Source organism: Pieris napi, chromosome 3 (genome assembly GCF_905475465.1).
Source record: "Pieris napi chromosome 3, ilPieNapi1.2, whole genome shotgun sequence".
NCBI classification, from domain to species: Eukaryota; Metazoa; Arthropoda; class Insecta; order Lepidoptera; family Pieridae; genus Pieris; species Pieris napi.
Window position 1 is genome coordinate 8,189,825 of NC_062236.1, and position 12,112 is coordinate 8,201,936.

A 12,112-nucleotide genomic window follows, 5' to 3' on the forward strand; every position below is an offset into this window, starting at 1 on the left:
AACCAGATAGAACTACAGTTAAAAGTGTTTAGTAAAAAATATAATCTTTAATTACGCCTCGACTATGCACGTTAAAATCCTTGGAATTGCTTCCTAATAAATTAATATTACTCCTAACAACAATATGAAACAATGTGTCAACGTTTTTTACTATTTTAATTCTAGCAAATGATTAAACGAAAACAAATCTCAATTAAGCTTTGGGAAAATACTATGAGATTTTGCAAAGCAATTTCCCAACTTAGTATTAGTTTCTTTAAATAAAAGTTCCAACAACTAAACTTTTCAATTAAGTCTTAGTTAAATGTTTGTTTAGAATTGCTCGTGTTTGCTCGGCTTTACTATAATAAAGGCGCGGAGGCCAAATGTTCCTGACATAAAAACTTTACATCCACCCCCTCTCCCACTCCCTGGGCAAATTGCTTCGTTGCAATTGTCTTCATACAATATGGAGCAAGTTCCACATTACGTAACAACACTGACGATACTATGAACTCTAACAACATCAAACGCGAATTGTGTCAAAAATGGTATTCAATAGGTTTTGCATTTATGGTAGGGGAGCCCACTATGCTAAATGGGGATTTACTCGAGCGTCATAGAGACCTATTGGGATGCAAAGCTTAGATGATAAGAAGAAAAAAATGTTAAATGATATATACCTTTACATCGGTGGGGGAAGCGGCTATAGATTATTAAATATGTAAAAAAAAACTGTTGCATGGACATCCTCGAGCGCGTCAGATATTGATAGCATCAATGCCCTACGTATTTTTAATAATGTACGTCTGTTTATCTGATCGTTTGCATGATGCGGGTGGTTGTATATAAAGGTTGAAAATGAAAAAAAAAAAAAATATTTTTGCATTATAAGTATTTGTTCATACTTTCATAGATAAACTTTTTATTTAGATTAACAGATAACGTAATTTAAGATTCAGATTTTTTACTTTAGAGTTTTTTTATGATCACTTATGTAAGGTGATATAGTTATGTAATTGTATAAATTTCCATAACCTCTTAGTGGAGGATGGGGTAGCCACAATTTTATGACTTGTTACCACTATATTATTCACAAAAAATCGAACTATGCATCACAAGATAGACACGAAGATATATTAACATAACAGATTTATATGAAAAAGTGCTAAGTGCTAAAATAATAGAACAGGATTGATATCTTTAAAATGTGAACCATACGCGATTTTTCTATGAATATCAAAGGATTTCGTAAAATTTCGCTGAGAAAAGTGCAACGTGTTTTCGTTTAACGAGTTTCACGGGTCTTATGAGATGTTTGTCGTTACCATAACGTTACGTAGCACTCGTCAACTGAGTGAATCTAGAATATAGATCATGTCTTGTCTAGATAAAAAGGTCTTCTATCAAGCAGTACGACATCCTTTATGTATTTATAATCTGTTGTTTGAGATTTTGCTTTCGATATGTTAACCTACGTTCTTTGTAGATTTATAATCTGTCCAGAGTTGATGCTGTTATCAAGGGTACAAGTTATATGGAGTTTCGGCACCTATCTTATGTTAAGAAACGTAGCATTTAAATTGGGATATTGTAAGACTTCTTTTATACCGAGGACGACCGAGAATGCTTACAAAACCGCAAACAAAAGGTTATAACTTTTTATTGAATGTTGAGCAGTTTTTGCATCAATAGAAGTGGTATATTAATTGAACGATAGATTAAGGCCAACGGGTTCATTTGTGTAATTCATTCTCTCGCGTCGGTACTATTAGACAACTCAGCTTTGAATAGTTTCTATTTAACCTTTATATTTATATTTGCGAAACATGAATATTTCTCAATATCGAAGCAAATTTTGTGAGGTAATCGAATAAACATCTCCAATTAGTTTTGCGACCGCCGACACCTCGCACCGCCACTCGACACTCGAGAGCGTTAAACAGCCTCTTTAATCAATTCCTCGAGATTTTGTAAGCAAATGTTTTGTAACCGCGTGTTGTTTTAGCTTTATTGTATTTACTTTATTTATTCAGTTCGAGACGCACAATATAGGATTCAAATAAACACAGCGCAGTTGTTTTTTGACTAACTTCTAAATTATAAAATAAGTTTTAAACCGATAACATAGAACCTCATTTGCCTCTAGCTCATTAGTCCGGTTAAACCGGTCGCTTAGCAACTAATACCCATCTATCACCTCCTTTCCTCATCTCATCCATGTATCCTGTCTTGAGCGGACTTTCCTGTTGCAGAGCCGCAACAAGCAGCTGTCGGCGAGTACCCCCCGCGAGACCAAGGCACGTGGAACTCGGCCCATAGCCCGCCTCGAAGCCACGACCTACCGTCCCTCCCGGCCTGGTGCTGCACTTCCTCTTTTAGACCATTCCCCCGCACCCTCACATCTACAACGTCGTGCTGATCAATATGTAATTAAACCAGACCCCAAGAAACCTATAGAGAATAAAGAGCAAACTGATTCCACTGAACAACCAGTTGAAATCCAGAAACCTTCTCATTCTGACCCAAGCTCACACCAAGAAGATACACAAAAGTACGATGTTGAAATTGAGCCTCAGACATTCACTTTGCTGTATCCCGCAACGCAAGAGTTATTAACTGAGCAGTATTTGAACGAACAGAGACGCAGGGCTCTTCAGGCTCAGTACTTCGAGTTATTGCGACAACAAAGAGATTTTGATTTACGAAGTGCCCCTCATAGTCCGCTTTATGTACAAGATGGCAATGTGGAGCAGGCTCGGCTTACCCAACAGTATCAAGGGGTGCCTATCAGTGCTGGTCAGGACTACAGATTTGACCTTGACCCGTTTGGGAGGTCTCTGTAACCCCACCGGCTGTCGTTGCCTAACCGCCCTTCTCCTCTCACCAACTGACCTCGCTCGTCCCGTCCCATCCGACACTAGCGATGCGTTCACCTATGCAATGAGGTTCCATGTATAAATCTACTTGTCAGCGTCACTAATTGATTAAAGATCGTGATAGTCTTGCCTCCTTATCCTTGAAATTGTAATGTGCGTACACTTTCGATAGAGTTTCATACATAATTATTACGGTATCACGTAGATTTCACATGTTATGAAAAACATTTACCGCATACATTGCACTGCCAGTAAAGAGTGATATAATAGTTGTATCATATGAAATATTATTTTAGGATAGTCGTAAAACTTTCAAGTGCCTTCGTAAAAAGGCTATTTTGAAGTTGAGTACAGATGCTCTTATGTGGGGATTATTTTTTTATATTCCTACGAAAATATTTAGATTTTTGATTCAGTGAAAGGTTATATCGTGTTGAAGAACTTAATACTTCTACAAGACTTATTCGCAAAACGAAGCCTTATGTAACATGACATTAAGCATAAAATAAGTTAGTCTTATTTTTATTTGGCTTTAAAATTATTCTTCCAAACTTGCTCCGCTATATCATTATTTTGGAATAATACAATAACTCGAAATAATCTTGCCTATACTATATAGGCATTTAATGCTGCACGGTTTACATGTAGATAACATTATATTCTGATGTTAATTATTATGATTATAGCCGTGTGAGGTCTAGTGAGTTTGTAAGCCGCAGTGATTGCTCTATTAAGTCATAAATTATAGAGATGTTCACTTCATCAGATGTTCATGTTTTCTCCTATAGCTAACATTATTGATTTTTGGTGTACATTGCTCTGAAATCCTGTTGTGATTGATCTACTACTACTACTACGTGAGATATACGTGAGACCATTGGGTCCAATTCATGTTGTACGATTTTATAATTTTGACATAAAGCGGCTAATATCATTTATCTCCGCTAGTTATATTTTTTAGTCTTGAAACATACAAATGACTTAAATGTCGTGTTACATAGAAAATCAGGTATGCGTTTGTGGTTTGTGAATCTAAAGACAACTGTACTCTTTGTGATATCAAATAACTATAAGTTGTTACTATTTTTCTACATTTTATATTATAGTTTGTAAATTTATATAATAAACGATAAATACTCATAGCAATAAAGCTTGGCGCGCACTTCGCGTTTCATTTCTATCCATTACATTTAATGCTTCATGAAAACACGATAAATTGTTTCCAAGAATTATAAAGAAACTTCTCTTTGAAAAATATTATGAAACGTATTTTTCGAGTTTAAGAAAGAAGTTTTAGATAGTTTAAATTTAAGCAAGCCGTGATGGGTTGTTAGCATAATTTAAGGATATGTTTTTAATTTTTCCAACAAACATTATTTTAATCGGGTTTCTGATTATTATGATAGCGACCAGGTAAAAGTAATGTTTTTATAAATATAGTTTGATTAATGAATGATGATGAACTATTAACTTTAAGCGACATTCGCTTACAAACGTAAAAGTGCGTAATAAAAAATATATTAATAAATAGCTTATGTGTTAACTAAAGAACTACTTACAAGTCAAAACTCACACAAATCCTAACAGAAATAATAACTATGAAATATACGATGCATACAAAACACTTCATTTGCGAAACAATTATCTACATTGTCATAGTGTAGGCTAAAGAATAAATAAGTGAGCATGTAGGGCAGCGGTCGCACACAATAGGAAATCTATATAATGTATAACTCTAAAGCGAATTGGCAACGACTGTAGTTTTATTATTCCCGGCTTTCGAATAGCGCTTTCTAGAAAAACTGAATTGGATTTATTCATACTTTTTATTTATCTTTCTCTTTTTATTATTGCGTAACTAGATTTGTATCAATAATTATTTCGAAAACACATGGGTCACACAATAGCTAATAAGCTATTTTAATCTTCATTTAAGAACTACGTCTAAATTGTATTTCCTTGTAAGATGAACTCATTAGGGTTCTATGTTTATAGTGCCATAAGATTAACACATTATTGAGTCAATTGTTTTAATTTCCTGATCTTGGACGCACATTGCAGTCGTTTCTTTAATGATTTTTGTAACATAGATGATCTGACACATCAATTTTTGAATTTGAGACATGCCGGTTTCCTCACGATGTTTTCCTTTACCGTATGAGCGAGTGTTAAATGTGCACATAGACATTCCATTGGTGCACAGCCGGGGTTCAAACCTACGATCAGTGATGAGAGTATTACGCTGAAGCCACTCATCCAACACTTCTCTAGATTAATGTTATGTGATTAGTTTGAAATTATCAAGGCTTTTTTAAATCACTGTATCTTAAATATTATGAAGAATTGTTTGTATATGGGATCTTTACATTAATTCAGAGGTCCATCAATTTCTTTACTAAGAAGTGGAAAAAATGAGAAACGTAATAAAGGACTGAGTTATAGGTTCTGTACGCATTGCGGAGACCCGGTGACCCAAAGTGACCCGAATCACCCTCATGAATAACTTTACGCCATAAAACGAACCAATATCTATGTCTCATACTAAAAATCAAATTTGCATTCTTAAATTATATTATGATTTGCATTTTTTTTCAACCGAGGACATTATTTCGGTGATCGTGTGCATTCATATCCTATACATTAAAAATCATACTGTTATGTACACATACATATAGTGAGAGTTTTTTATGAGTTAAAAATTATTAATATTATTATTACTATACAGTTAATTAAGGGTTTATCCGTTTTTGAATTCGCCTACTGATAAAGTAATGTAACGCCTTAACATGTTGATTTTTGTATTAGCAAAATTTTAAATAAAATTAAAAACTCTTTAAAGCATTACTTTGAGGTTTTTACCATAGCTGTTGTGCATATTATATAACTGAAAAACGCTTGGGTAAATAGTGACAAAACATAGAGAATTTAATTAACTTATTACCGGTATTTTATTTCAAATAAACCTTATTTTATTTAGTTTATTATTATTTATGGATTTTTCTTAAAATTCTATTAACTACGTATATTCAGTAGCTAACTATAGTTTTGTAATTCACAAATGTTGTGCATAACGTGCATATTAGTTTCATGTAACGGGTTAGTTATGTCTTTTTTTTTTCTACACGTTTTTAGTATATCAAAATTACACAAACCACAAACATCATACACAGATAAAATACCGAAGTCACCAAAAAACGGGACATGTTTATAAGTACTTTAAAAAACCTATATTGACTTTTTATTAATTATCAACCACAAATTAATGATGGAATGTTGGAGCAGTCGGTAGACGTACGAACCGAGTCGTCACTATGGCAACGGCGTGAACTAGAAAACCTGTCGCCAGATAGTTATTACCTCAAATTGAGGTTCCGCCGGCCCGAGGCAAATTGGCCGCCTTTGTAACACATAACCAGGTTACGTGTCTACGTATATCTATTTAGACCACTTCGTAGACTTATTGACAGTTCAGTAATAAAGCGAAATGTCGAGACCGCTTACGTAATTTCATATTAAATAACAAATGCTTCTTTCTATCCTAAAATTAGATTTAATAAGAATAGCACGTGTTATCGAAAAATACTTTTACTATTGTCTGTAGTATTCATTAATTATAATAGCATTGATTGAAGATTTCATTAGTAAATTAAGGCTGAGGTATACCGTCTGCCATAAATGTCCTAAACACATTAACATTAATCAATTAATTTTATTGTAATCGATTTGCTTGTATGTTTTTTACTATTTTCAAATTTTAATAGGATTTTCTTCGTTTTGGCTATAATGAATAAAAAATGGTTGAATCCAATCCATAATCTACATGTTTACAAACAGCCAATTCCAAGAGTAGCCGAAGTAAAAGACCTAGGGGTTCATTTAAACGTGGAATTAAATTTTCGGGATAACATAAAAATAATTTGTAAAAAAGCTTATAGGAATTTAGGGTTTATTTTGCGTATGGCCAAAGGATGGCATTGTATAATGCACTTGTTAGGAGCCACTTGGAATATAATTCTATGATTTGGGCCCCACAAGAAAAACAAAATTCTCTAATGGTGGAGCGCATCCAAAATAAATTTATGAGATACATATACATGAGGTTGTATGGAGTGTACCCATTTTACCCATTAATGTATCCAACTTTGTTTGTCTTGGGCATGGTTGGATACAACAAGTTAGAGGTAAGGAGGGACCTTACTATCACGCTATATTTTTTTAAGATCCTTAGAGGTAAAATATATAATGCGGAAATATTGGAAAGACTGGGGCTGCGTGTGCCAAATAACCACACTCGGCGGGGTAAGCGGTCGCAATTGCTGGCAGTGCCTCGGGCGCGGACGAACTTACTTATAGTCTAAGATCCGACCGCGTGATTTATACGTTCATATGTTTGATTAATAAAATATAATTTTTATCGATATTTATAACTAAACCAATGCAGATCCGCAAAGGTGGCCATCCAAATTTGGCCGCAATTAATTTTAATTAAAATGTAATTAATTATTTATTTTTGAACAATTACGTTCACTTGTAATTGTTAAAAAATATATTTCATTAGAAAGAAATATACCTGAGATACCGAGAAAGTTCAAGGTGCCATCCCTCACTTGGCCGCAACCTAATGTCAGCCAGGTGTAAACAGGTATAATTTCGTTAAATATATACGTTCATAATGTATTATCATGTTATACATACCAAATTGAAGATTAATTCTTTCCCTACATGATGAGATATAGGTGCCTATGCAAAAATGCCCGCAAATAGTGACTGCCAACGATTAAAGATAAATAAAAGCGAGAGAAACTTAAGATAAACACCCCATGTCGAATAAAGATAGAGCATCCCAGCTGCTTGTCGTTTTTATGCTACTAAAATTAAAAACACTGGTTTGGATAGTAATTTTTATGACATTTTTTATGAAGACCGAAAATAAACGAAACTTAATATTGTTAAAAATTGTAATAAAACAAAATTTATTTAAAAGATAAATTTTATATTTAAAATGACGTTTCACAGTTAAAAAATATTGTTTTAGTTGAATATAATTAAAAAAATATTGAAAACACTAGTTTGGTAGATTAATTATTATGACATATTATTTTTACTGCTCAATTTTTGGAGTATTTTAAACTCCAAGCAAATACGCGAGCTACTAGTTGAGCACCTTATCTATGGACGCATGCGCAGTAGCATAAAAACGACAAGCAGCTGGGATGCTCTATCTTTATTCGACATGGGGTGTTTATCTTAAGTTTCTCTCGCTTTTATTTATCTTTAATCGTTGGCAGTCACTATTTGCGGGCATTTTTGCATAGGCACCTATATCTCATCATGTCGGGAAAGAATTAATCTTCAATTTGGTATGTATAACATGATAATACATTATGAACGTATATATTTAACGAAATTATACCTGTTTACACCTGGCTGACATTAGGTTGCGGCCAAGTGAGGGATGGCACCTTGAACTTTCTCGGTATCTCAGGTATATTTCTTTCTAATGAAATATATTTTTTAACAATTACAAGTGAACGTAATTGTTCAAAAATAAATAATTAATTACATTTTAATTAAAATTAATTGCGGCCAAATTTGGATGGCCACCTTTGCGGATCTGCATTGGTTTAGTTATAAATATCGATAAAAATTATATTTTATTAATCAAACATATGAACGTATAAATCACGCGGTCGGATCTCGTACTATTAGAGAAGCACCATTTACGCGTGTTCTGCGCACCCTAAACACTATTGCTTGTGAGACGGATATATTTAGTTGCACACTGGCTGAATTCACAAGAATTTCATTATTTATAATTAGTTATAGAACTGTTTAGGTTTTTAAGTTTCTACTTGTTATGGTGATATTATGTTTTAAGTTAGTTTTCTATTATATTAGTATTAAGTTACTGTAAAAATAGGAAATAAGGAATAAATAAATAAATAAATAAATAAATAAATAAATAAATAAATAAATAAATAAATAAATAAATAAATAAATAAATAAATAAATGTTTGTTTTTAGTCAAAGCTGAACTGCGAAGTATTATATGATGACCTGGCATTCGAAGTGAGGTGGGCGGTCGCTGGGGACAGTGTCGTCATACAACTCGTCGCTAAACTAGGTAAAGAATAAGAAGAATAAAAATCTAAACATAACATTTCTTTATGGCGTAGTACGCTCTCCGTAGGTTAATTGGAAACGCACAGGTATAACTCGGAGATTTTGGGTTAAAAGTCTCTCTTTTGAACTGACAAATAAATTAGACACAGACATGTGACTATTGCATAGTATATATGTCACCGTAAAATTGTAAACACCGTTAGATTGTAATATATCTCGCGGGATTGTAAACTGTCGAAAGATTGTGAACCTCAACGAACTGCTTACAATTTAAGGTATTATTATTCGGTAGTTATATGAAATTGTTGGGAAGTAAAATTATTCTGTAATTGACCAAAGAAGTTTGAATGATAACTAAGTTAGTGTAGTACAATCTACCGAATAATAATACGTTAAATTGTAAGCAATACGCTGAGGTTCACAATCTTTCGACAGTTTATAATCTCGCGAGATAGATTACAATCTAACGGTGTTTACAATTTTACGTTAACATATACAATGCATTTTTTGTAGTTCGTGGCGCACTTAGTTAATACAGTGCGTTGTTTTCGAAGTGCTGGAACCGATTCTGTGGAAAAATATATTTGCTTGGTAACGACGTGTTGAGCTAATTGCCCGAAAGAAAGTTGTCTGAAACAATTTTTTTTACCAATAGATTCTCTAATTTAATTACGAAACAAAAATTTATAATTAATTTCAGAGGACGGTGAATACATGTCGTTCGGTATTTCGGGCCATCCAGAAAAGTCCCAAATGATTGGCGGCGATATTGGCGTGACCTGGATCGACAAGGAAACGCTTAAGGGCTATGCTGATGACTACTTCCTCGAATCCAAGAGCCAATGCGCTGGTAGACACGGATCTTGTCCAGATGAAGTTTTCGAAGTAAGCTAGATCATTATTAAATAGGGCTGACAAAAAATCAAGATCTTGAAGTTGTCATAGGGTCGACTCGTGGCGAAACAGGCGTTGTTTGTTTCAAGGTAAAATTTATAACAAAGCATTTAGAATTTTCCCTAATTAAGAGGGTACATCAGAATTATATTCCATATTGTTCCTATCTTCAACACAGCAGTTTAAAGAATTAATTTAAAGTAAGATTACACGGATAAGTTCTACATTAGTTCCAAATTAGCTTTTTATTACTTATTGGTAGGATAAACACTTTTGTTGCGTTTCACGACTGTCAGATAGCGCTATTCGTCACATAAAGTCCATCATTAGCTATGAGTCCGATGAAGTGACAAGCACAATTTATCTTCCAAATAATTTATGTGTTGCATAGCTATTTGGTACTTTATCCATACATTGTGAAACAGACCCTTAGTAAAACGAAACAGAGAAATGTTGTAGCTATTTAAACCAAAGTCAACTTTATTTATTAATTTATTTATTTACACTTCTTTGCAAAAAACAAAGAATGAAACACAATACAAAAAAATTATAAGGGATGCAACGGGCGGCCTTATCGCTAATAAGCGATCTCTTCCAGGCAACCCTAGTTAAAGAGAAAAACTAAAAAAAAAAGAAACATGATGCGTGCGAGAAGTGCAGAAACAAATGTTATATAAAAAAAAAAATATATACATAGTACCTTAATCTAAAGTAATACAAAAAAAAAATTAACAACAGACTAAAAACTTAAAAGCTAATCTTACAAATACACGGACAGCAAATAGTGATGTAAAAGGAAACATAAGATTTATACAAGTCACGATTGATCAGGATAGGATAAGGTTAAGAAATGATTATACAGAAGAGTTTTAAATAGCCAATCGTACGGAGTCGGGCAGCGTATTCCACAACTTAATGGCGGAGATCGTGAATGAATTTCCTAAGAAGGATGAAGTGTGAACTTTAATACGGGTTACGAAAATATCTACAAACTAAGTTTAATTTAATTAAAACGACTTACGAATACTTCACCTAATCTTAAACAATATTCAGTTCATGCGGTTTACTTCCGAACATATTCGTGGAATTGCGACATTATGAGCTACGACGTAGTTCATACATAACTTTATACCCTGTGACGCAACAATAAACATAATTTTACTTATAACATCATACCAAGGACTGCCTTAAGACGTTACATATAGGGCTTATAATTTTGTGGAGTAATTCAATAGCGATGGCTGTCAAATTAAGTTAAGGTGTACCTCGCAGCTAAATATTACCAGTCGATAGTAATCTCGGCTCTTGCCTCGATTGAATTAAACCATAATATTATATTGATATTGGATCATGTGCGCTCGAGACCTCGCTAATGGCACGTGACGGTTTCTCAATATACCTAAGTTGGTTTGATAAGGAAAATTAATGTCTCCATGTCAAAAGTTATGGGTCAAATTAATCAGGCGTATCGTTTGAAAGGTTGACCGAAACTTTGTCATTAATTTTTTGAAGTTATTTTGGCGCGTTAGGGAAAAATTATGAGTGTTAATTTTTAAGATGCGCGCGCACACCGTCACAAAAAAAGACACATTGAAGTTAGATATAGTCAACATTTTAGTTTTTTCTATTGTTAGTGGCGTTTTTTCTACAAACGTAGAATAAAATTTTTGAAAAGTTTTTTATCTTCTTACACCAAAGAAGTATATTTTCTAACGCGTGTACATAAGTACACACACGTTTTTTATTTAAACTCAAGTTTACTATTATTTTTTGTCAGATATATTGGTGACTAGTTACAGATGCTGTCAATATTTTTTTCTGATTGAATTTGTCTTGACAGAGATCAAGGTGAGATTGTGTCTTAAATTAATTAGAATATGGACCCTAAGCTTTGATAACTCTTTAACCGCCGTGGCCATGTTCTGATGACAGGCCTGATGAACATTCTTATTACATATACCAATGGCGCTACAACCTTTTAGGTCTGGACCCCAGATTTCTGTATTTCCGTGATCATTTCTAATAAGCAAGTTGGTGATCAATCTTCTATGCCTGACACACACCATCGACTAAGGCATGCTGGTTTCCTCACAATGTTTCCCTTCACTGAACAGGCGACTGTTAAATGACAGACAGAAAATCCATTGGTGCACAGCTGGGGATCGAACCTACGACCGAAGGGATGAGAGTCGCACGTTGATACCACCAGGCCAACACTGGTGTATACTATTATATAC

At 33.7% G+C, this 12,112-nt stretch overlaps 1 protein-coding gene across 4 annotated transcripts in view; it reads left to right on the forward strand.

Moving 5' to 3' along the window:
- The window catches only part of LOC125063786 (protein Skeletor, isoforms B/C), a 45,046-nt gene that overhangs the window by 27,392 nt on the left and 5,542 nt on the right, over positions 1 to 12,112 (forward strand). For 3 of the 4 annotated variants that reach the window (XM_047670427.1, XM_047670426.1, XM_047670425.1), the window contains exons 7-8: positions 8,883 to 8,982; positions 9,682 to 9,866. In XM_047670427.1, coding sequence (XP_047526383.1) covers positions 8,883 to 8,982; positions 9,682 to 9,866 — 285 coding nt within the window. Of the gene's footprint in view, positions 1 to 2,234; positions 4,021 to 8,882; positions 8,983 to 9,681; positions 9,867 to 12,112 lie in introns of those variants that run through there. The other variant, XM_047670428.1, reaches the window with a different exon arrangement.